At 38.1% G+C, this 27,039-nt stretch overlaps 1 protein-coding gene across 1 annotated transcript; it reads right to left on the minus strand.

Moving 5' to 3' along the window:
- Positions 1–438: 438 nt before the first annotated feature.
- si:dkey-230p4.1 (centrosome-associated protein CEP250) lies at positions 439–24,130 on the minus strand. The gene is made up of 23 exons (XM_026911012.3): positions 24,002–24,130; positions 22,290–22,438; positions 21,466–21,597; positions 20,417–20,494; positions 20,257–20,327; positions 19,970–20,135; positions 19,100–19,206; positions 18,628–18,810; positions 18,285–18,456; positions 16,568–16,711; positions 13,345–13,493; positions 11,964–12,113; positions 10,477–10,633; positions 9,699–9,845; positions 9,270–9,379; positions 8,517–8,658; positions 8,139–8,332; positions 7,822–7,949; positions 4,450–7,655; positions 3,043–3,213; positions 2,248–2,307; positions 1,397–1,468; positions 439–1,152 (listed from the first exon to the last, which is right to left on the minus strand). Exons 2-23 carry the CDS (start codon positions 22,428–22,430, stop codon positions 925–927), a joined length of 6,108 nt encoding a protein of 2,035 aa, XP_026766813.3. The 5' UTR covers positions 22,431–22,438; positions 24,002–24,130; the 3' UTR covers positions 439–924.
- Positions 24,131–27,039: the final 2,909 nt, after the last annotated feature.

The raw sequence follows: 27,039 nt of genomic DNA on the forward strand, positions 1-27,039 counted from the left end.
AAATAAGATGACTGAATCTTACATGTACAGTGCCTAAGTTCTGCATAAGTATTCATCATAATGCAGAGCAGCATTAAATGCATTATTTAAAACATGGACATAATATGACAACTGCGACTCTGCCTAGAGGAGGCAGTCCAACAAAAGTCAGGGACAGGGTAAAGAAAGCATTAGAGAGAGAAGCAACCAAGAGACCAAGGGTAACTCTGAAGCAACTGGAGATCCATAGCTCAGATGGGAGAAGCTGTTCACAGGATAACCGTAGCATTGATAGTCCATAAAGGTGGATTTTATGACAGCAGAGATGGGTCATATGAAAACCCATTTGGTGTTTGCCAAAAAGCATGTTTGGAGACTCACCCATGTGGAAAAAGGTTCTTTGGTCTGATGACACCAAAGTTGAAAATTTGGCCTTGGCACAAAGCGTTACGTTTGTTAAAAATCCAACACTGCTCATTACCCTGAGAACACCATTCACACAGTGAAACATGTTGGTGGTAGCATCGTGTTAAGTGTTACTCTTGGCTTCTTGGTTGCTTTTCTGACTATTTCCCTCCTTAGCTGGTCACTGACTTTTGGTGGATGGCCTCCTCTAGGTAGATTCACAGTTGTGCCATGTTCTTTCCACGTTTTAATAACTTGTTAATGTTCAAAGCTTGAAATATTTAAAAAATAAATAAATAAATAAGTAAATAAATAAATAAAAAGCTCTTTGGTCTTCCTGATCCTGTTTGATTAGGTATGTTGTCTAACAAATTCTGAGACCTTCCCTAACCTTCCAATTAGGTCAATTTCAGTTCCAGGTGGTAACACCACTACTATAAATGTGGAAAAGTTTAAGGGTGGGGAATACTCTGCGAGGCACTGTAGCTAAATAAAAAGGACTTTATTAAATGTGCAAAGTCAGGAAATCTCATTAGTTCATCAGCTATGACTGAGCAAAATCCTGAGCTGCTCTCCTCTTATACTCCTGTCCAGTCTTTGTGTTTCACACTCCAAAACCGAAGGGGCAAGCTGCTTGGACACCAGTGTGAGAGAGTCATTCAGGTCCTGCCTCAGTGTCTGCAGTGATTCACTATTCCTCAAGGATTGGTCAATAAATTCTGCCCGTTCCTGATGATCTGAAGCCAGCAGCAGACGTAACTGGTGGACCTGTGGATTTGCAGACAAGGCAAGCTGACAAACACTATATGTTAAATGTATAACTCTCCATTAATCAAGACTTGAAGATGCAGACTGGTTGAAAAGTCCAGTGTTCTTAACTCTTCTGAGTCACCGCTTCATAAATGATTTAATCTTTATAAAACCTACAAAAACAAGCTCCTATGAGCACAAAGCTCCTAAATTAATTATTCTCAGATTATAAATAAGGTATTCTTGAAAAATCTCCTCTAACCTGTGCAGTCAGTTCACTTGCCCGTGCTCTCAGACACCGCAGCTCATCAGCTCCAGAAGGATTGCTGCAATCCTTAAAGGGATACAGAAAAACTCAGTTTTCACACTTTTTAGTACAGTTCACATTTTTTTCACATTTGAATAGGGATGCTCTCCCCTCAATGACTTCCATTGTTTTGCTGACGATTAAGGGAGAGGTTATTGGCAGCGCAACATGTGTTAAGGAGGGCTACTCCTCCCTCTTCCCTTCCTCCCTGTTGTGTAAATTTGATTTAATAATGTGATGATTGTCAAACTCCATTGTTGCAGAGTACAACAGTTGCAATAGCTTTACTCCAACATTGGTAACATAAACCTATGTAGTTTGTTCTCTGTCCACATGTCATCTTGGGGAGCTGTGATGTAATTACATATAGCTTCAAGTGCCCACCAATCTTCATACTTCCACTGACAGTGTATTATGCTATATTTTATTATTTACACTTTGTTATTAAGTCAGAATGACAAAAACGGGCTTTAGTTTTCTTGCTGTAAACAATGGCCTATTCTTGCCAGTAGCTGACGAAACTAAACCAAGACAAAATTGGTTTGAACAGAAATCTTTTTAGAAAACTACAGGTATTCTATATACACGTCACGTCTGTCGTGAATTTTAAGTAAAGCTGAAGGAATGTGGCTACAAAAAAAAAAAAATCACTTCACCCCTTGTGTTAGATTATAGTAAGTACACCTAAGCTACTTGTGTGAAGAGAAAGAACATCATTTGCTTCCTTTATAGAAACAGAACTTGGTGATATTCCTGCTCAGATGATTCTTGCATCTCACTCCTGCTGTAAGTTGTTTTATCCATACCTGTACTTCACCATCTGACTGTGACAGTTGACATCTCAATTTCTCCCTCTCCAGCTCAACCTGGTGGAAAAGAAAAATAATCATGGCTGAGTTAATCTAGTTTTTTCTAGACCACTATCAACTGTACAGAATGAGGAGTAACTTCATACATTTCTCAGCTTCCTGAAAAGATTTCGATATCTGCAGAAGTGTTTTCTAAAAATGATCTCCGAGAAGTCATTTAGTGTGTTCACTGATCTACTTTTATCATCATAAGTTACCATAACAGTCAAATAGTAAAAAGGTAACAGTTTTTAAATAGTGTATGACATTAGAAAATCTGAATAATATAATTTTAGAAGCTTGTATCTGTCTTTCTAAATGTGATATTGTCTGATTTATCATCCAATAACTCTTTGCCTTTATACATATAAACACTTTTTGAATCATCTCAGTAATATTCACCCTTTTATTCTTCACCTTTGCACCATTTTTCCTGATATATCTCTGAAATCAGCCTTTTTTCATATCAGGTCTTGAGACTAGGGTGGTTATGACAAAACATTTTTGCTCATTTAAAAATTGGGGGGTCTGCCACGAAATAATGTGTAGAAGAGCATAATAACTCAGTGAATATCAAAACAATTAACATTGTGTGATAGTAGTGTACAGAGGTTATCATACATAAAAATACATGACATTACAATGGTTTAAAAAATAAAGCAAACAGGGTATTCAGATAGAATTTCAATTCATAAAAATTTGTTTCAGTTTTCAAATGAAGTATTGAGGTTTTGTTAGTGGACCTGACTCTACCTGTTTTAAAGTGTCACGTAGGTTCATTTTCTCCAATCTCAGCTTCTCAATACGATGTTCCAGCCGTTCATTTCTCTGTTGTAATTTCATTAGCTTCAGTTCCAGCTCAGCCACAGCTCTTTGCAGGGCACACACGCGCTCTTGTGATTCTTCTTCACAGCTGCTCACCACCTTACAAAATAATAAACACAGTAAATAACACACAGCGAATATATAAAGTTACACATTTGGGACAGAACATTTGCTGACTGAGGAAGCAGCCTGTGGGCAGTGGCGCCTCAACGGTTAAGGCTCTGGGATACTGCACAGAAGGTCGGGGGTTCAAGCTGCCACTGTTGGGGCCCTTGAGCAAGGTCCTTAACCTTCTTTACTCCAGGGCTGACCCTGTGCTCAACTGTGTGTATCCCTGCAACACTGCCATCAGGACCCAATGATCTAATGCAGTTCGTCTTTAAAGTGTCCTATCACCAGCCCCTGCCCTTCACTAGTAGATTGGAGTGATTATTTCAATGCTAGCAATAAAATGGTGCATGCTACGTACACTGCAATGTCATGCTTTTATGTGAGCTGTGTTGTGAATTCTGTAGAACTAAAATATGAACGATATTTGCAAGTTATTTCTAGGAAACACTGAAGTATTACAGCCAAATTACATTTGCAGGTCATTTGCAGGCACCATTTAATGTTAGCCATACCTTTTATAAATAAACTTTTATACTTTACAGGCAATATTTCTTGGTAATTAACCAGTTAATAGAAATGAAGACGACCACTTATTATGCACTGTATATGTTAGTAAATTCGTGCCATAGTGTCCAGGTAATAGGTGCTGATGCTTGGCTCCACTGCTAGGACCTGATATATGTATATATATATATACACTATATGGCCAAAACATCTGACCATCATATGCATGTGTGTGAATTCCCCAAACGGTTGCCACAAAGTTGAAAGCACATAACTGTCTAGAATGTCTTTGTATGCTGTAGCTGTCCCTCCAAACATATTCCAGCAAGACAATGCCCCTGTGCAAAAGGTCCATGAAAACATGGTTTGCCAAGGTTGGAGTGGAAGAACTCAAGAACCTCAACCCCAGTGGGATGAACGTCAACACCTTTGGGATGAATTGGAACACTGACATGCCCCAGACCTTCTCACCTGACCTCACTAATGCTCTTGTGGCTGAATAATGGGCAAATCTCCACAGCCACGCTCCAAAATCTATCGGAAAGGCTTCCCATAAGAGTGGAGGTTATTGTAAGTGCAAAGGGGGGACTGAATCTGGAATGGGATGTTCAGCAGGCACATATGTGTGATTGGTCATACTTTTGCTCATCTAGTGTATATTTTAAAAGTATTTTTGCTCTGTCCTTTGAGATCATGAATTATTAAATTTCAAGTTCTCACCTGCACCTTTTTTTCCAGCTGACGTGCTTTTTCTTGATAATGAATTAGCATTGCCTCATTTTTTTCCAGGGCTGTTCTTAAGCGATCTCTGTCTTTCCTGAGCTCGTCTGCTTCCTTCTTTAAATCATACACCTCTGCTTGTAATTCTATATTCTCTGTCATTCGAGTCTGACTTTGTGATTCCTTCATTTGAAAGTCCTTTTTTGTCTGCGCATTTACTATTGTAAAGTTCTTTTGAAACTGGCTGTGTATCTTCTCCACAAGTATATTTCCCCCCAGATTTGTCATTACATTTTGTTTTTTTTCTCTTTCCATTTGCCTTTTCAAAATGTCTGTCTCCATCTGTGCATCCCCGAGTTGTTCCCCTAACAGATGCCTTGCATTTTCTTCTTTCAATTCTGGAATTATTTTCAACTCTGTTTCTTTTTCAGGAAGAATTTCCGTAGCAAACGTGATTTTTTTAACACTTTGTTTTTCAGCGTGTTTTATCTTCTCGTTTGCCTCCGTTTCCTTCTTCATAGTGTCAGTTTCCCTCTTCGCTCCCAGTTCGTCTTTGACAAGTTCAAAGCTTGTGTTTTTCTTTTCCATTTGACTTTCCAAGGTGTTCTTCATTCTGTTGATCTCACTCTCCTCTGCTTTCAGTTTCTCACTAATGAGTTCCAAACTATTATCCTTCAGCTGACGCTGTCTTTCATTTTCCTCATCTTTCAGCAATTCTTCGTGTTTTTTTAGTTCATCATTTTTATCCTTTACATCTTCCTCCAGTGTCATTTTCAGGGTCTCCTGCACCTCGAGCTCCATTTTCTTTATGTCTTTAACTTCACGGTTCATCTTAATGTCATTTTCCTCCCTGATCCACAGCTGTGCCTGAAGTTCTCGATTCTCCTTCTGGAGCATCTGAACTCTGAGTTTTAGATATTCCGTTTCTTCTCGTGCTGCTCTGACCTCCTCCTTTCTTCCCTTTATCATCTCATTCTTTTTCACCTCTAAGATCTTCCTGAGTTTTTCTCCTTCACAATGGCTTTCCTCTAGCAGCTCCTTCAGAGTGACCATCTCTTCCAATCCCGCTTTTAGTCCATCTTTTATCTTTTTATTCTCTATATCCCGTTCCTTCACCATAGTTTCTGCCTTCTCTTTGCTCACAGAAAGCACAGTTACCTCTTCTCTTAGCTTTGTCACCTCTGTCGACATTGCATCTTTATTTTTCTTTGCGTCTTTTAGCTCCTCTTCTTTTTGCTTTAGAATGTAATCTGTTTTCTCCTTCAAAGCATCAATAACTCCATCTTTCCTCCTTAAGTCTTCTCCCAGATCTCGAACTTGTTGCTCTAGTCTTGACCTCAACTTTTCTTCCTCTTCTTTTCTTTCGTTCAGTTCGATCTTCAGCCTCTCCATCTCTCCCTTCGTTTCCTTAAGAGAGCTCTTCAGTTGTTCCTTTTCCTCTTCCCCACTCTCCACTCTCAATTTTAATCTCGTAACATTTTCTTCATTTTCTTGCAGAAGCCTTGACTTGGTCTCCAATTCTCTCAACTGCTCTCCAAGTCTTTTTCTCGCCATGTCTGCCTCTTGTGTCAAACCTTTGTTCTTTACTTCCAGTTCTTTCACTTTTCCTTCCACTTGATCTATTTTATCTCTTGCCAGCTGGAGTTTTTGATCATATTCCTTTCGTATATCTCTTTCTTTCACCTGAACCAATTCAGTTTCCTTCAGTTTTTCTTTTAATGTCATCAGCTCCTCATTTTCCTGCTGTTCTTTTTCGTCTAAAGTCTCTCTCATTCTGTATATATCTATCTCTCTTTCTTTCAGAAGAACAGCCTGGATTTGGAGTTGATCTTTTTGCTCTAGGACTTTCCTTTCAACCTCTCTGTTCTCTCTATCCAGCTCACCAATCTTCACTCTAAGCACGTTAATCTCTTCCTTCATCATCTGTTCTCCTTCCTCCAGTTGATTCCTCTTTTCTTCCAGACTCATCTTTTCTGTTTTCAATTCCTCGAGCTGCCTTTTCCATTTCTCTTGCTCGTTTTTTTCTTTTGTCATCTCTACTATTGTACTTTTATATTCTTCTGCCTCTCTATCTCTCCGCTTCAGCCGTGTCTCTTGTTCTCTGTGCTCCTCCTTCATCCTCTCATGGTCACGCACCATATCTTGTTCATTTCTCTTCCGTTTTTTGATCTCTTCGTCCCTTTCTCTCAGTCGGTCTGCTAATTCATCCCTCTCTCGTTCCACAGAAATGTGGTTTTCCACTCTCTCTATTAGTACTTCTTTTTCTCTCTCCACATCCCCAGCCTTTTTCTTCCACCACTCAACCTCATCTTGCATTTCTCTATCTGTCTGTTCCAGATCTATCACTTTGTTCTTAAGCTTTTCTAGGTAAGTATCTTTTTCCTGCAGAAGATGAGACATGTGTTGCTTTTCCATCTTCAATTCTTCCACACTGTCTTTGAGTCTTTCTAATTCACTTTCTTTCTTTTTTAGCTCTCCTTTCAGCTTCAGTTCTTTTTCTCTCTCCTCTGCCTCCCTTTCTTTTTGTTTTACTTCCTCTTTGTGTATTTTAGCAGCTATTCCAATCTCTTTTTCTTTATGCTCTCTTTTTAGTTTTTCTATTAAGCTGTCCTGCAGTCTTATGTTCTCAATTAATTCTTCTATGCTTTCACCTTTCTTTTCTATCTCACTGTCCCTCAGCTTTAAAATGTCAGCCATCTTGGCATTCTCCTTTTCGATTATTTTCAGATCTTCGCTGTCTTGCGTCACTCTTTCCAAAAGTCCCTCCTTCTCTCTCTCAATGTCTATCACTCTCTCCCTCCATTGTTCCATCTCAGCTTTCACTTCTTGCATCTGCAACTCCAGACTCCTGAGTTCTGACAACAATCTCTCCACATCTCTGTCTTTTTCACCAATCAGGACGGCAAGCTTTTCATTTTCTTTCACCAATCCGTCCATCCTGTTTTTTAGAGCCCCAATCTCTCCATCTTTCAGTCCCAGCTCAGAGCTCAGAGCCTCTCTTTCTCTTTGCCACTTTTCTCTGTCTTCCTCGTGTATTCTTCGGTTGTTCAGTGATGTTTGGGCTTCAGCATTCAACCTCCTGATCTCCAACTGACAGTTTTCAATCTCTTTTTCACTCCGCATCTGTTCTTCACTTGCTCCTCTTCTCTCTTCTGCCCTCAGGAATGAGTTTCTCTCCACCTCAGACTGAAGACACTTTATCTCTCCTAAAATAAGAATAATGATAATAAAATTATTTACACTCCCACTTGACATCAGAAGCAACCCAAAGCATGGGGAGATACCGTTTATCCTGTTCATTAATGAGATGATTGAGAATTTTAAATGTTGCAGTTTCATTTAAATAAAATGGGGGTAAACAGGAAATCTCACCATGTAGAACATCTTTGGCCTGCTGGAGTGTGTGAACCTGCATTTGCAGTTGTGTTTCCTGAACCTCCAGTACAGAAATCTGTTCCTTTGCCACACATAGCTGCTGCTGGAGGTTGCCACACAAATTCCTAAAAATCATGACATAATGTTACAGTACAGTAGTGCTCATTTATTGGTTTATTTATAGAGGGAATCTGCCTATCTAGCTGTCTGTTTGTCTGTCCATCCATCTTTGTTTGTCTATCCATCTTTATTATAAATAAAATATTAATTACTAAAATAAGCCATCTTACTTTTTAATATGGCTGAAGTTTTACCTGAGATCCTCTCGGTCCTGTTTTATTTCCTCCTTCTCTTGCGCTATACTGTGCACTTCTTCGTCCAGTCTCTGTTTTTCTCTCTGCAGCTCTTCTCTCTCTCTCTGCGCTCTCTTCTCTTGGTCAATCTCTTTATCCAGCTTCACCTTCACAGTACGCAACTCCTCACACACACTTCTGTACTGTTCAAACAACTGACACGCGCACACATAGACATGAGGTTATGCAAAGGTAGTGTCGATTTTTATGCTTACACTACTGTATAATTATCTAATAGGTTTTTAACTACGTTAAAACAATAGCTCACTTTCTCTCTCTCTCTCTCTCTTTCTCACACACACACACACACACATACACACTTCTCTTTTCCCATCTCACCTGCTCATTTTTCCTTTTCTCATCAGCGAGAGCATTTGATTCTCTCTCTCTTTCCTCTCTCAGTATCTGCAGTTCTCCCTCCGTTTCTCTTTCCCTCGCTCTAAGCAGATGAAGGGAGTCCAGCTCTGCATTTCGACAAGCCCTAAAATATAGTTTATATATGCACGCAAGCATCCTTTAAAATATTTAGTGTGTTTTACATGCCGTTGATAAGTAATGCAAAATGAACTCTATCAGGAAATTAATCAGTAAGTAAATTAATTAACAAAAAATTAACATATTAGCTAATCGGGAAGAAATTATTCGTACTAATTAAACTAAGGAAAGTGAAACAATTATTAAATAAACAAGTCAGTCAATTAATCAAGTAAAATGTAATCAGCAACTAATTAACCGTGTCTTTCCGAAGGCCATTTCACGAAAAAACAACACAATGATCAAGGTAACTGCTAAATCCTGTGTGTAATATATGTGAAATAATCCACAACTTGCAATTTGTCCTATTTGCAATATTTGGCATAAGTGCAATAATCATCTTGTATGTGCAATATTTGTTGTGTTGCACTTGAGATGCTTTGTATCTCTATTTTAATTGTCTATTTATTATCAAATGGACGTTTTTTTGGCGTAACCCTGGGAAGTCACTACAGAAAACTTTGAATATTTAAATACCAAACCCTGGAAATCATTTTGAAACGGTGCGCAATGAGAACAACAAATGCGTGATGCTGTTATACTGATAACTTGTCTGACCTTAACTCTGTGTTTTCCTCCGAAACAGCATTCAGCTCCTTCTGCAGAGATGCTACATCTGATCTGAAACGCTGAAGCTGCAGCTGAGATTCAGTCACCTCCTCCTCCAGCTGGGGGGCACAAACCAAAAACCCACAAATACATTGTTTTTTTGTTTTTTTTTTCCATGTTTGTAAGGTTCACTCATTTACTTATTACTGTCGTTAAATAATGCTATGCCTACAACTACCTCTAACACACACACACACACATACACAACAGCAAAAGACACCAAGACAACCAGCTACATAATGACAAGCGCATAAAAGTGTGTATGTAAATAAATAAATAAATACGTTGTATGGTATAAAAAACATTGTGAACTGTGTACATAAGCAGAAGGCATTGACTGACTTGAGACCATGAAATCTGAATCAATGGAATAAACACCTGAAGATTTCGGGCACCGAGCTCTCTTTTATCTCGTGTCAGTGACTCGTTCAAGGTAGCCATTTTCTCCAAAGAATCACAGGTGTCAGCAGCTTCTCTCTGCAGCAAGGTGTGTGTAGAGGAGAGAGAGAGCAGAGACTCGCGTGTCTAAGAAACAGAGAGACGGAGATGACCGTGCTTAAACTGAGTGATTCTGTAAAGTTAGACAAAGGCGTAAGACTAAATGACCATGAAGCAGCAGGGGAAAAAAAAGCTTTCTTATGCAAATTTTTGAAGCATTCTTCATTAAATAATACAAGTAGAATATATCGGTTATATAGCGTACAATGGAAAGACCCTTGATGACAGAGATTTAAAAATTGCCCAAATCGAATTGGTGTAGCAAACAAAACGATAGAGAATAAAATGCATGTGGCAAATGTCGGTGAGCGTGAACAGTGAGCTGTGTGTGTTCATGCGTGAATCGAGCGTCCTTACTGAGCACCTCCGAGTCACGTGTGCTTAGAGTGTTTTGAACCGACTGTGCTACCTGACGGCTCTTAACTGCGAGCATTTAATAAGCGTCTCTGAACTGAGAGTGTAAACTCGCGATAAACCACGCCCCCACCTGCTACATAACGTTTGTTTTTAAAACACAAGTCACATAAATATTCTTGGGTTAACACTAAATGGGCAACTTTATCCAAGACCGATTACAATCAAGCCAAATTGATGGAAATTCAATTATAGATGCCCAAAAAAGGTTGAAGAGTGTTAGCGTGTGATGTTGAAACTTTACCTTGGCTAAAGCGTCCCTGGTGTCTGCTAACTCTTTCTCTGCACTCGCCTTTTCCAGTCTCTCTTGCTCCAGCGCCACCTGCAGGGTATGGAGCTCTATACGAGTACGACTCTGTTGCTCGCACAAATGGGCATTTTCCACAAGCTCTACCTCCATTCTGAAACACAAACAGCATCGTTGGGAACCTGAAACCTCTTTTCTATCTTTCATTCTATCCTTCTTTGTACACATTTCTATACAGACACATGTCTATGTATCTATATGTCTATCTGTATAACTATCTACATAATCTGCTATCCAGCCACCTGTCTATCCATCTATCTGTCCATATGCCCATCCATCCACCCACCCATCCATCTATTCATCCCTCAATGTAGTAATAATTAAGCCTAGTACACACATTTTCCAGAAAAACAAGATGTTTCAGACAAAAGTCCCTTATCAGCTGCAAGCAAAGTGCTTCTGAGGCTGTAGGAGGTGAAACCATTATACTCAATGCTTCATTCCGGGGTGTTATTAATTTATGCATTTAGCTGGTTATGGGGTGGAGAAGCCCATCAGATATTGATCAGGTAGAGACTCAACGATCACCTTGTAGAAATGGATCATTAGGTCCTGCTATACACCGAAGATATTTGTGTTCGAGATCAAAAGATATATGAGATGAATATGAGATTTCTTGATTCCTCTGTTGATCTGGATGTATGCTTTGTCGTACTGAAAAGTGAAATTCCTTTTCATCTTCAGCTTGCTAGCAGACACCTGCAGGTTTTGCACTAAAATCGCCTGGTATTTGTAGCTATTCATGATTACCCTCCACCTTGATAAAAGCCCCAGTTCTGGCTGAAGAAAAGCAGCTCTAAAGCATGATGCTGCCACCACCACGCTTCACCGTGGGTATGGTGTTCTTCTGGTGATGTTTTTTTTTTTTTTTTTTGCACCAAACATACCTTTTGAAATTAGGGAATTATTATACCTTTCGGAACTGGTCTCAACAGACCATAACACATTTTGCCACATGGTTTGGGGTGATTTAGCCGGGGTTGGATGCTTCCGTCTAGCCGCCCTACCCCATAGCCCAGACATGTGAAGAATATGAGAGATTGTTTTCACATACAGAGAGTAATCAGTACTTATGAGATATTCCTTGTCAGATAATCCAGCTCCTTTAATGTTGCCGTAGGTCTTTTGGCAGCCTCCCTGGTAAGTTTTTGTCTTGTCCTTTTATAAATTTGTTTCTGATTGTTTTGAGGGTGGAGAAAGTTCTGACATGATTTATCTTGGTCTTTTTTTTTTTCTTTCTTTCTTTTACATCACAAAACCTTAACAGGGATGTGTTGACTTTTTAATATCTGCCCTAAGTATTATGTGTAATTTTGTAATTTTGTACAGTATTTATGGTATTTAAAATGCAGAGGAAATTAGAAAATTAGAACTGCAGCAATTCAAGCTCGCAGAGACAAAATCTGTCGAAGAGGAGTGTTTACCGTCTCTGTCGCTCTCTCTCTATTCCACTCCTCTCCTCATCCTCCCTCTCTCTCTGCTGTATCAACCGTACATTTTCTTTCTTCAGATCTTCACTGCGGCGCTCAGATTCATCCAGCTGCCTCTTCAAACTCAATGTTGTTTCTTTTTCACTGCAAAAAAAAAAAAAAAAGACATATATGGAGGTTCAACAGAAGTTTACCGAAAGACTGGGGAAAACAAAATGACAAGTAGCACCAAAAGTCTAAACGGTGGAGACAACTCAGTTTGTTTCAGGCTGGATAAGTGTGTTGATCCATGTTGTAGACCATCTTGTGGGCTAGGGTTAGGGGTTAGTCTTACAGGAGCACTTGGATTAGGTCCAGCATCAACCCCTGGACTATCAAGGACTATCTCCAAAAACACCACAAGGCAAAAAAAAAAATCTCATTAAATAGTAGCTGCACTATAAAAATTAAACCAATAAAAATATTTTAAGGCATGTTTTAGGATATTACATTGACGATACATCATTCACTTAAAAAGGGCAGATTATAACTATTATTATTATTATTATTATTATTATTTTAAAAAAATGTCACCATACAACCCCAAATAATTTTATTTGTAAATAAAACACAGAACATTGCAAAATCTAATAATAATAATAATAATAATAATAATAATAATAATAATAATGAAAGTATATAATATAATAAAAGCATATACATACAGTCTAAAGAAGAATTCACTCTTCTTTAGTGGCAGACCACCCAATTTTTAGGTGAGCAAAGTGTATTGGAACCGATAGCCTTAAAGTAAATTAAAGTAAACAACAATGAATATTTGGTTGCGTAACACAACAGTCTCTAGAGTTCTGATTTTTGGTTTTCGCACCATTCTGTGTAATCTCTAGAGAGTGTTGTGTGTGAAAATCGCAGGAGATCAGCAGTTTATGAAATACTCAAACCGGCCCATCTGGCACCAACAATCACGCCACGTTCTGATGTGTGACGTGAAGCTCTTGACCTGTATCTGCATGACTTTATGCATTGTGCTGCTGCGATATTGCATAAATGCGCAGGCGTAAAGGTGTTCCTATTAAAGTGGACAGTGAGCAGATAGATAGATAGATAGATAGATAGGTCCAAAATCATATTGAGAGGTAACAGCAAAAGACTCCAAATTCCACACGTGAAATCAAATCTAGACCTTTTTATCTGCTTATATGTCATTGAAATTATGAGGGAATAACACACAGCTGGCCATGGAAAAGCTGAGCACCTAATTGTCCAATTACTTCTGGTCTCATAAAAAAACCAATAACATTTGTCAATGTCCAAATATTTATGGACCTGACTACTAATCTGTCTAAACTATTAATTTGTTGTTGCTCTTGCCCACCTGCTCAGCAGGCTCTGTGTCTGCTTTAACTCTAGAGCTTCCAAACTGGCTTGTTTCTGAAGATCCGCCTTCTCATTTTTAAGCTCTGCGATTTCCTGCTGCAGCGATTCTGTCTCCACTCTCAACCTGCGCCACTTCGCTTCAGCTTCCTGAAAAACCAAGATACTCCACAGTGACACATCAGAAGTACATTACACACAACCAACACAACCAGTGCATACATATACCGATCAGCCATAACATTAAAGCCACTGACAGGTGTAGTAACATTACATATAAATACTATATACATTTATTAAAGATAACCAATAACATTGATTATCCCATTTCAGTGGCACCTGTCATGGAGTGGGATATATTAGCAAGCAAGTGAACAGTCAGTTTTCGAAGTTGATGTGTTGGAAGCAGGAAAAATGGGCAAGCGTAAGGATCTGAGCGACTCTGACAAGGGCCAAGGGGTGAAGGCTAGACGACTGGGTCAGAGCATCTCCAAAATGGCAGGTCTTGTGGGGTGTTCCTGGTATGCAGTAGTTAGTACCTAGCTAAAGTGGTCCAAAGAAGGACAACTGGTGAAAGGGGGACAGGGTCATGGGCGCCCAAGGCTCATTGATGCATGTGTACCATACAACGTGGCAACCATATTAGGCACTTCGTATGTGTATATTTACTGACCTCAGAAGAGCTGCCCTGACCTTTACTATAAAAGACCCAGAGAATGGAGAAGATTCCACTCCAGAGCAAAAAGTAATCATGCCAGTGAACTGCAATATACTAACAGCATTGCTTTTCATTTGCGAAATGTGGACAATGTGCCAGACTGAAAGGCAAACTTTTCATTGCATTGCTCTTGGCCTATTTAACAAAAAACTTCATACAATAAAGAACAAACCCTTCACATGGAGGCTGGAAGCTGATAAAAGCAGTTGAATATGAATTTCGCATATTTGAATTATATACATGTCACATAAAAGAAAATTTCATTCTTTCTGTAGTGTGTTTATTTGATTTACATGTAAATCAATACATTATATATCTTTTGTACCAATCTTTCAAGTTAAATTCCTGTGTACCAGATTTTAGATTTTTTACAAATCAAAACCCTAAGATTTCAAATTTGAAAAAGTCTGAACCTACAAACAAATCCCAAAAATTCTAATCTCAAAAATTTGGTCAAAGGTGAATCATCTTGGATTCCCAGAGACAAGTAGATGCTTTCAGAGTGATCAGACACAGCATTTAGCCAATCACAGTCATGCGCCACACTCGCATCATGACAGAAAAGTGACGTGAAGCGCTGTCACATCTACTTTGTTCACATCAGAGGTCATTTTAAAACAATCAATTACAGGCAGATTTTTAATTCCAGTGTGCCAAATTTTACATACAGTTCTGCTAGAAAGTATGTGAACCCTTTACAGTTTTCTGTATTTCTGCACAAATTTGACCTGAAATGTTGTCACATCTTCATCTAAGTCCTAAAACTAGATAAAGTTTTATAAACTAGATAAATCCAATTAAACAAATGACGCAAAAGTGTTAGAGTTTTTACATTTATTTCTTCTTCTTTCGGCTGCTCGAGTTAGGGGTCACAACAGCGGATCACCCGTGTCCATTGTGAGGACCACACAAGTGTTATTTAGGCCCTGATAAATAAATAATTAAATAAAAAAGAATTAAAGGAGGGTGTACTTTCTTTTTCCCGTGGCTTTATGAACATCTACTATATTGATCAGCACTATGTATGGAGGAAAAAGGATTAGGCTTTTAATTCAAAGAACACCATCCCAACTGTGAAGCATCGGGATGGCAGCATCATGTTGTGGAGGTGTTTTTGCTGGAAAATAGATAGCTTTATGAGGATGGAGGAATATCTAGAAATACTAAAGCAAAACCTCACCATAGAAAATTTGTGCACTGAACTGGAAAAAAAAAAAGAGTATCCTAACAAGGTGGCCCAGAAACCTGACCGAGTTAAGCAATTACAAGGCAATGCCACCAAACACAACAAAGTGTATGTAAACTTTTAATAAATAAAAGCTGAAATAAATCTGTCTCTTAGCTATTATTCTGAAATTACCTCTTATGGAAATAAAATAGATACAGTAATTGACTTAACACTGGAACTGTACGGTAACATGAAATGTGTGGAGTTGTGAAAAAAGGAGTTTGAATGTCTTTCATTAAATTAAAATATTTTAGCCACAGTTCTATGGAGTATAACATATAGCCATATAGTCTCTGATTTAGCGCAGGGGTGACAAACTCAGGCCTGGAGGTCCACAAAACACTACAAAGATTTGTGTTTATCCTGTTCGAACATACCAAGGTCTTGGGAATTAGCTGATGAGTGGAACTCTACTGAAATCTACAGTCTTCCATTACTGGAGTTTACGCTGTTAGCTGCTAATGATTGCCAGCAAGCTAATGTTAGCATAGACTAACTAGCTAGAACTCTACTTCAATAGATACAGTTACATGTATTGTCTATTATAGATACACAGGCATATACTTCACTTTACGGTCATGCATGAGCATGGCAGACAACCGTGACTGGCTAAATGCTGAGTTTGATAACTCTGAAAGCGGCTACTTTTCATTGGGAATTCCTGAGATCATTCACTTTTGACCTCATTTACATAAAAATCTGTATTTTTGAAATTTTGAATTTGCATTTAGGGTTACGATTTTTAAAAAATCTGAAGTTTTACCCCTAACAATTAAAAAAAAAAAAAAAATTAAGAAAAAAAAAGATAAAATGTAAATTTATTAAATATACCTCAAAAAAATTTGAATTTGAATATAGTTCAAATTCAAATATACAAAATTCATATTCAGATGCTTTTGCCAGCCTCTAAGCTCAATATTTCTTTAGTAAGAAACAATCAGAAGGGGATTTTTAAAAAAAAATTAAATACTGACTGTATGAAAGGCGAATGTAAATCCTGTTGCGTTTCACTTTCATCAGTGTAAGGATATGATTTCATCATGATACACTGAAATACAGTCACTGTCCAGTCACAGCTCTAAGCCACACTTGGGCTCTGGTTTTAATCATATGTCTTCCTATGTCTTTAGTAAAGCACCAGTTACAACAGTCATAAGAGACTGAACCACACACTCATAGCATTTCTATATGCATATAGCTTATAACTGAAATTTAGAATTTATGCAGAAACACTAACTATAAAAATTCACATTTGGTAAATCAGTTCTGATTACTAACCTGCAGTTCTTGCTGTCCCCACTGGAAGGCGCTCTCAGCCTCAGAGATAACCCACAGGACAGAGTGGAGATCATCACTGAACCCCCCAGGATCAGGAAAAGCTCTTTTGTGTCCATCTGACCTCAGAGAACCCAGAAACCTGTGCTGTATATTAGTGAAAATATCGTGTTTAACTACTAATGTTGATTGTTTAGGTTCTTTAAAAAAAAAAGTAACTGCTGTTAAAAAGTGTTTATATTTCAAAAAACAAAAAGTTGTGTTTCAATAACACTACATTTTTAAGAAGCATTTTGTTTCAGAATCATTAACATATTAGTGAGCAATCAAAATACATTTTCGTTAAAGCTACAATGTTTTCAGGAATGGTGATGTTCCTGAAAATGCTCTAATTGCGCCAGATCAGATTCATCAAACTTCATCACACCCAAACTTTAGGCACGAAAGACAGACAGAGTAGATGGTGACTGGAAGGAGCCAGCAGCCAATCAGGAGACAGAGAGAGTAAAAGAGCATGATATTACGATATATTGTCCCAGAAATAATTGCGATAAACGATATTATTGTCATTTAAAGACCATTTTATGCCACTGATATAATGATAATATAATAGCATCATAATGCAAGCACACCCTTCCAAAGAGCAATGAACTTTTGATTCTTAAGATTATTCATACATTGGAATTAAAATGTCAAAAAAAAAAAAAAACACCAGGTTTTTAAAACAACAGTCCACAAGAGGGCGCAATGAATAAATACAAACCAAACAGCGCCTGTTTATTATTATTATTTATTGAAAAGAACGAACCTGGCTGTTAACAAAGTGCATTTATTTTTATAAACGAAAGTGTATAAAATTATAAAATCAAAAGATTTAAACTAGGTTCTCAGGCCGGTTCCAATGTTAATTTTCACACGGTTTTTGTCTTCTGATGACAATATCCTATAAATTTTAGTCAATATTTTAATTGTCATATTTATTAATATTAGTCAATTTCACTCTGACTAAAATGGCATCGAATATTAGTCAATGGCATTTTAGTTGATGAGAAAATGCAAAAATGAAACTAAATATTCACGGATTTTATATATTAACATGTGAAAACTGCCGTTTTTGTGAATCTCCTGAAATAATAAAATTACAATGCCTACACTACTGTAATACAATATCGCGAATTCTTTACGCTTTAGTTCTTCATTGTCCGCGTTTCAGTCTTCTACCTAGACTTAAGTTCAGCTTCACTTGTGCAAGCTAGTTGTAATACTATGTGTATGTTGTGTACATGTCTGATTAATCTCATGTGCGAGTTAATTAACCCGCTAGTAAAGTGCTTCATTTTTACCAGTGTTCGTTCACTGTTCAGCTTCAGCTCACGCAGCTTAAGCGGCTCAATCCCCGACATTATTGACTAGGACTGGATTATTGGAAACACAAGACCAATTCTTTCTAGGTTTTTCTTCTTCTTCAAAAAAAAACGTTGTTAGTGCATTGTTAATATCTAGCGTTTCATTTTTTCAACAGTATGTTTTAATTAAAATCGGTGCTAGAGCTTGCTACACGTCTTAGCAAGCACGTCTTAGTCTTCAAAAGCACTATATATATATATATAATAATCTATATATATATTAATAATGATGATACAGATCTGCAATAACTAATGAATTAACTATATAGCTATGAGAATGATTATGAATCATGAACTCACTGATGCCAACTCACCAGTTTTCTGGTGGCCTGTGTAACTGATTCTATTTTTCTCTCCATTTCTCTGTATTTGTCCTGCTGCAGCTCTCGCTCTTTTTCCTCTTTTTTGTTGCTGCTCTTCATGGTCTCCTCTAGCCTCTGTCTCTCCAGCTCCTGAGACTTTATAACAGCCGTCAGCTCGTCGATCCTGGAACCAGTGAATCAGAGTTACTCTGAATCAAAGCAGCAAAACTCAAGAGCTTCAGAAGTGCCACAAGATAAAAATCTTCGATCTTGAAGCATGGAAAGCAACCCATTCAGGAAATACTGATGATTTACATAAATGATAAATAACCTCTATAGAATTATATATAATGACCTGCTTTCGAGCTTCTCCATGTTCACATTGTGATCCAACTCTGCCAGAGTCATCGGACCCGAAGTGTAGGACAGAGGAGGAGGTGGAGGAGGAGAATGAGTTGAAGAGAGAGCAGGAAGGACATTCAGAGAGAGAAAAGTGGACGACAGACGAGCGAACTCTGCTCTTAGTTCCCATAAGTCTCTGGAACACAGAAACAAATAATCCGAAACAGTTGAAAACAACAGATTTTCTAGCACTAACATTTAGATTATACGAAACCTGCTAATTTGTTCAAAGTCAAATAAAGGAAGATGATACCCAAAAACATGAATTTAGAAAGAAATTATTTTTAATGGATAATAACAGGGCGTTGAGAGACAAGTGAAATTGGCACTTTTCAGACTTTTTCAATGCCATTTCAAATTTAAAATCTAATTAGAGAGAAAGTCGTTGTTGCTGGTTGTTGGGGAGGGAAAATAATCGCCCTCACTTGTCTGTTGCAACTTTGACGGCGTGACACTGGCGTCTGAGAGCTTCGACTCTGCTCCACAGCGACATTAACCTGGAGCGCTCTGCTTCTAAATACCCAGAGATAACCTGCAAAACACAAACGTACATTCTTCAAACAGACACACAAACACGGTTTCTCATTCCAGGATCGCTTAATAAAAACCCTTAAATTTTGTATCTGTATATCTAGTTCACACACTATTTGTATTACTATTTGACACTATTTAAATATTTAAATAAAATACACAAAAGCTCATAACAAACAGTGTTAATTAGCAATTAATACTCAGTTAGTATTGTGTGTTACGCATCATCACTCCCACTGCTTTCAATAGGACCACTGTTTTGAGGCTTATATGACTGAAAAATGTATTATTATTTGCATAATCTACTTAAATGTATTCATTTTTTTTGTAAATGAAATACAAACATAGACAACTAGAGATGTATTGATCCGATACTAACATCGGTTGATTCCAGTTATGGATCCGATACTAACCAACTACATAGCAGGCCTTCGCACGGAGCACATCCAGTGCCTTGCATAAGTATTCACCCCCTGGAACTTTTACCCATGTGCAACTGAAATGGATTTAATTGTGATTAAAGATATCGTCTAGAGAATTACCCTTGGCCTCTTGGGGTATTTGTAGTGAGATTTTACTTGCACACAGGTGACAAATTCAACATTCAACTAATTATGTGACTTCCTATGGAAAGGTGAATAAGGTGAATACTTAATACAATAACACAGTTTTATTCATAAATAATTGCAAACTATATTTGTGCAGATTTATGACACATAATCCCTATTAAATCAATTTCAGAGCCACGACTCATTACTGCTGACCTCTTTCTCTTTGTTCCAATCCATTTCCTTCTGCCTTGCTTCCTCCACCGCTTTAGACCAATCAGCGGTCAGTTTCTTCAAGTCATCCTGCAGTGCTTGGTTTGCTTCTGCTGACTGGCTGAGCTGAGAGCGCATCAGTGCATTGACTTCGACCAGCGTTACACTCCTGCACAAGGAGCTGAACTTAATTAGAGGTCACTAAATACATCGCGACATCTGCTGTTCATTATTCCTTCACGCGCTCTTTCAAGAAATGTCTGTAACAATGATGCGTTTAATTTCCGAACCTCTGCTGTTCCTCCTCCAGCCTGATGAGGGTGGTCTCCAGATTATCGCTGCGCTCGTCTTGCAAAATCCTCTACAGAAGGACATTGAGACTAAGACTTTAAACATCCTTTTATTAAGCACACACTGGAAAGAGGATAAAGGAAAGTAGGATGCATCTACCTCTCGGACTCTCATTTCTCTCTCCTCAGCTATCACTTGCTGCTGCAGATGTTCACAGCGATGCCTGTACTCCATCACCTAACACACAGACACACACACACACACACACACACCAACCAAGAAGAAAACAGAAAAGTCAAGAAGAAATCTTTTAATCATCTTTATGTGATGAATTTTATCTTATATATAGACACACACATAATCGGTCACACACAATGTATATAATATATATAATCATTAATTCCTATATACATATATACATATATACATATATATATATATATATATGTATATATGTGTGTGTGTGTGTGTGTGTGTACTCATTAATTCTCTTCAGCTGATTCTCTACATCCCTTTCAGCCAAAAATGTTAAGTGCACGAATAACAACTTCATTCTATTGGTTGAAAATTTATGATTTTTTTCTTTTTCTTGTGTCATTTATAAATTCTGAAATAGAGAAGCTTAATGTCTTAATATTTCAGTATATTATGTTTTTAACATTAAAATATCTATTTAAAATATTTATTTTTTATCTTTTCTTGTTTTCTTTAGCGTTTTATGCCCATTGTGTCTGTAGCGTTATCAAGCAGTATTTCCTTCCTGCAAATCAATTTGAGCTGCTTTATGATTTTTTTTATATTCCTAGTCCTTTCTGAGCGTTTTAAACCTTGTTTTAATCATCTGACTCGTGTACTCAGTTATGTGATCAGCTGATCACATAAATCACCAACTTCTCCTGCTTTGTGCTGTACTTTCTGAATGACCAACAAAAGATTCGCTTCTTGAATTCGACTATGATTTGCATTTTACACACATTTACTCAGTGAGTGTTTTTCGGTATGTCATCTCTCTTTAACGCTGCCATTTGTTTGAAAATATAAAATCAACTACAGTTTATACACAAAACAATAAAAAAAAAAGAAGTACAAATTTAGGAGAGTAGAGTAGGACAAAAGAACATTTATTCTCTGAAACATTTACTACTCTGCCGGATAAAAATAATAATTTCTTGTTCTCTGTGTGTGTGTGTGTGTGTGTGTGTTCACACCTTTTGCTGCAGTTTGTGGATGAGCAGAGCCTGTCTTGATTCTCGCTCTTTTCCCTCTCGCAGTTTCTTTCTCCACTCTCTCTGCTCACTTTCCCAACGAAGAGATATGGATGAGTCCAATGTCTGAGACAACTGTACACAACACACACACACACACACACACACACACACAATGAGTGAGTGACTGAGTGAGCGAGTGACTGACTCAGTGAGTGAGTGAGTGAGTTACTGACTGATTGAGTGAGTTACTGACTGATTGAGTGAGCGAACGACTAAGTCACTGACTGAGTGTTTGAGTTAATCGGTGAGTGAGTGCGTGACTGATTGACTAACTGAGTGAGTGAGTGTGTTAGTGAGTGAAAGAGTGACTGACTAACTGTCTTAATGAGTGACTGACTGAGAGAGAGAGTGACAGAGCGACTGAAGGAGTGAGAAAGTGACTCAGTGAGTGAGAGAATGACTGACTGACTCACGGAGTGACCGACTAAACGAGTGACTGAATGAATAAATATCTCTCTTCTGACCCATTCAGACAACACATTCAATCGAGATTGAAGTTCCTCTGTCTCTGCGCGACTCTCAGTGAGCGAATGAGTGACTGAGTGAGTGAGTGAGTGAATAAAGGAGTGACTGACTGACTAAGTCACTGACTGAGTAATTGAGTGAGTCAGTGACTGAGTGACTCAATGAGTGACTGAGTAACCGAGAGAGTGACTGACTGAGTGAATAAGTGAGAGAGTGACTCGGTGAGTGAGTGACTGAGTGACTCAGGGAGTGACCAACTAACTAAACGAGTGACTGAATGAATAAATCTCTCTTCTGACCCGTTCGGTCAGCACGTTCGATCGAGATCGAAGTTCCTCTGTCTCTGCTCGACTCTCAGCCAGCTCTTCCTCCAGCCTGGATAACTCTGCCTTTAACTCCACCCGTTCTGCATCCCAGCCAATCAGCAGCTCAGACTCCATGATAAACCCTGTGGAAGAATAATATTAATAGCACATAATACAAGTAACCCAAGACAAATCTAACACGCACGCAAAAATAGGGAAGGTTAAAGCAGTGCTAATATTAGTGATTCTAATAGCTGCTTTTTGGTGCTATTTCTTCTAAGGCATTTCTACAGTGGATGTTAGTTAGGATTAAATCTCAAAAGATAAGAACTTCAGCTTTCATTTCCTGATCTTGATTTACATCAAGATGTGTTAAACAACACAGAACATGGCAGAATTTGTGGCCGACCAGCCAATTCTTAGATGAGCAAAAGTATTGGAACAAACAATCTTAAAGTAAATGAATGGCATAAATATACAGCCAAATTAATTTCTCAGTTTGACATCACCAAACTCTTGCACTCTTCTTTTGCGTTGCTTTTACAGGTTTGTACTGCAGCTCAATGCTTCGATCAATTATCCCTCTTTTCTCAGCTTCAAAATGGCTCGCTTTTCCCACATAGACAGCTCTCTGGTCTTCATGTTGGTTTATCCTTTTTAACAACAAACGCAGCCTTCACAGGTGAAACTCAGGGCTCAAACCAAGAGTAGACATTCAGAGATATGAATTGTTTAAACAATCAGTCTAACAGGGCGAAATTTATATTGATTATTTTCCTATAACAGCACATCCTGAAGTGTTTTATGCTTCTTATACCGTAGCGTTTTATCTATGTTCAATTTAATTCCAGCAGTGCTGAACTCTTGATTGTGATCAGAAGGCGCTGATTAATTTTCATTAACAGCAGCTCTGGCAGCTTTGTTTCTGTAACATTTATGAAAAAACAAGTCTCCAGTGTTAGTTTTTTTGTAACAGTCAGAAGGTTTTCCACCTAGGACCAAGTCTTGAGTCTTCACAGCCAGTCTACAATATTAAATGTAACTATAAATGGGTAAAAAGTATGACATTTCATTCATTAATAAATTGTTATTCTTAGCAAGTTGCTGTATAAACACTATGTTGTTATAGGAAAACTATAATCCAAACAACTACTTTAGAGGGGTAACTCCATTTCACATCATCCTGGCATTGATTATTTTCCTATAACAGCACTTCCCCCAAAGTGTTTTATACCATACAGACAATTTCTCTTTAGTATCAGTGGCTATTTATTTTACTGTTTAGGGTTTAGGAGCACAGTAAATCAAAGATGAATCACATCAGATGAAAAGAAGTGGACAGTGAGTTTCACACTGATGATCAACTTTCAGTCCAAACCCAAGGATTACATTTAAAACTGCACTCATGGCAATTCACAAGCACTGAGCAGGCAGGACTGAATCACAGCCATTAATCTCAGCTTGACATTAATCTCATGTCAATGTCAAGCTCCTGATCCTGACTGTGTCTCAGTCTGTCTGACATGTTTATTTGTTGTTGTTGTTGTTGTTGTTGTTGTTGTTGTTGTTGTTGTTGTTGCTCCACTGGACCAATCAGAAACATGAAAGAGGGAAACCCTATGATCCTGAAGATGCTTTCCAAAACAAACACAATAACAGCAGTTTACATTCAGAGTCAGCTTTCTCTCTGAGGTGCTTTCACTCACCTTTCAAATCACTCCACACGAAATTAAAGACTAAACGCCACCAACTCGGCGTTTGTTTACACTCTTTCTGGAAGATTTATCCTTTCCTAGTCGCGTGAACACTTCTTCTGGGACTAAGAGTTTGAAAAGGCAGCGCGTTTTTTAGGCGTGAAGCTGCCACAGCGCCCCCTTAAGGACGGAGGAGGCTACACTCTAATCAGCATTCCGCCCAATGGCTTAGTGGCTAAGGCTCTGGGTTTCTGATCAGAAGGTTGGGGTTCGATCCCCGGTATTGTCAAACTTTTCTTTTTTCTAAATAAATTAAAAAAGGTAAGGTGCAGTAAGTTACCAGTGTACAGGCAAACAATATGAAGCAAATTGCAATTAGGTTAAATGGAATAAATAAGAATTATGATGCAGTTATTTGAGATAAACAGTATACAGGTAGAGGTAAGCAGCATGAGTTTTCCTGAAGGGAGACACACAAACAGTGCATGCTGGGGAAGGGAGGTGTTCAACAATGTCTGAAATGTTGGGCGACTGTGTTCCAATGATGTGTTGGGCAGTTTTCACTACACGCTATAGTGCCTCCTGATCAGACACTGTGCAGTCGTTGTACCATACCGTGTTTTTCCAATCTTCAACTGAGCCTGTGTCCACTATAGACACAAATTCTTGTTCTTGTTGCTGATAGAAGTGGATCCTGATGCGGTTAAAACTTGGTCACAGCTGAGTCTTCCTCATCGTACCTCAAAAGTTGTAACAGAATGGCTTAAAGATGAATAAAGGGAAAGTATTGGAGTGGCCATCACAAAGCAATGACCTGAATCCCATTGAAAATTTATGGACTGAAGTGAAAAACTTGACTGAGTTGCACTGACTGAGTTCTGTCAGGATGAATGGGCAAAAATTCCAGCAAAGGATTGTGAGACGCTTGTGAACAGCTTCCCTGGGCCGTCGATTCAAGTTAAGCAGTTAAAAGGCAATGCCATCACACACTATAAAAGTGTAGTGTATGTAAACTTTTAAACCCACTGAAAATCTGATATAGTAAATAAAAGTTCAAAAAAATCTTTGCTATTATTTTGAAATGACCTCTTATGGAAAAAAAAAAAAAAGTAGATGCCCTGATTGACTTCAATCCATCTATTCTCTGTACCGCTTATTCTATACAGGGTCACAGGGGATCCTGGAGCCTATACCAGGGAACATGGGGCCTCAAGATAGGGGACACCCTGGACAGGGTTCCAGTCCATCACAGGGCACAATCACACACTCACTCCAGACAATTTGGAAATGCCAATCAGCCTACAAAGCAATGTCTTTGGGCTAGGTGAGGAAACCCCCAAAGCACAGGGAGAACATGCAAACTCTGCACAGAAGGTTGAAGAGGGAATTGAACTCCAGAAGTGCAAGGTAGCAATGCTAACCACTAAGCCACCACCATGTCCCTACCTTAATAGACTTGACTCAGAAAATGTATAGTAACCTGAAATGTGACACTGAGGTGTACATAGACGTTTGGCCTCGACGGTTTTGCGACAGATGGTGCTATGGTAGTCGTTGGTAGATGGCGTAATTGATGGCAGAGAAAATTAAAATGAATAAAACTCTAAACAAACACACGCGACTCTATGGCAACTCACATCAACACCAAAATGGCGTTCTACCACGAAGTGTCATTCAATTGATATTCGATTAAAGATGGAGACTAAAGTTTCCATGTATTTAATTTGCATGTTGTTTTAATTCAACAAATAACTCATAACTCAAAATTATTATTATTATTATTACTATTATTATTATTATTATGTTTATGATTTAAGGTTACTTCAAAACTCAGAACTTAAAGAAGCAGACTTAGAAAGTAAAACTATTTTGGTGAAATCACAGTGTTAACTGTAAGTAGTCAATAATAATAATGTGTGTGTGTGTGTGTTGTGTGTGTGTTGTGTGTGTGTTGTGAGTGTGATGCAATACTGCAAAATGTCACATGGGATGAGACTTTAGTTACAGAACAAACTAATCTAATGTAAGCTGATTATCAGTATGTGTCAAGCTTTGGATATGAGTGAAATGGAACATAGTGTGTGTGTGTGTGTGTGTGTGTGTGGACTCATGCATCAAGAGACTTGGTGGGCGTTTGAAGATTTATAAACAAATTCTATTGGATTATTTGGTCTTTTTGTCACATTTTGTCAGTGATCAGGCTTCACAGACTGGCAGCATTTAATGGAAATCATTTCCAACAATTTTCCAAGAAAGACATAAGAAGCTGATGAATTGACACCGTGATTAAAAGAAGATTTTTTTTTCTTTTTTTTTTTTTCTTTCGGGATGCTGCTCCTCTGCTCCTGTTTCCTGTTCCTCACGTATCTGTCGCTCTACCTGTCATTTAACTTCCTCAGGAGTCTGTTCTCATTAGACAGCGAGAAGCAGGAAGTGACGGCACGAATCCGGAGAAAGAGATGGAGGAGAGGACGGATGAAACTGTCTACCAGGATGACATTCCAGCGAAAGAGCACACACTAATACACGCGTATTCAAAACAAACACTCACGCACCTTCATTAACACATTACCATTAACACACACACACACACACACACACACACAAATCAGACACAATAAAAACACACACTAAATAACATATATGCACATATTAAAACTGACACACATCACAGCATCTAGTCACTGCATAATGCACAATTATGCACAATTTCTATATATATATATATATATATATATATATATATATATATATATATATATATATATAAGTTAGATATTATCTAATGTGTATTAATAAATAATTAATAATAACTCAGAAAATGATGCAACTTTTTAAACTGAACTTTTTAAATTAATTTGTAACTGATACGTCAATTAATGAACTGACAGCAATGTATGTGGTACCAATATATACGTTTATACGAAAGTTAGTTCCAGTCGACTAATTTGATTGGACGAGAGGCGTTTCCCAGAGTGCTTATGTTTAGTATAATTCCGCTTGTCTGTCTCTGCCAGGAAAAAATTCCAATTCTAACAATTTTATTACTA

This window comes from Pangasianodon hypophthalmus, chromosome 5, assembly GCF_027358585.1.
Source record: "Pangasianodon hypophthalmus isolate fPanHyp1 chromosome 5, fPanHyp1.pri, whole genome shotgun sequence".
Taxonomy (NCBI): domain Eukaryota; kingdom Metazoa; phylum Chordata; class Actinopteri; order Siluriformes; family Pangasiidae; genus Pangasianodon; species Pangasianodon hypophthalmus.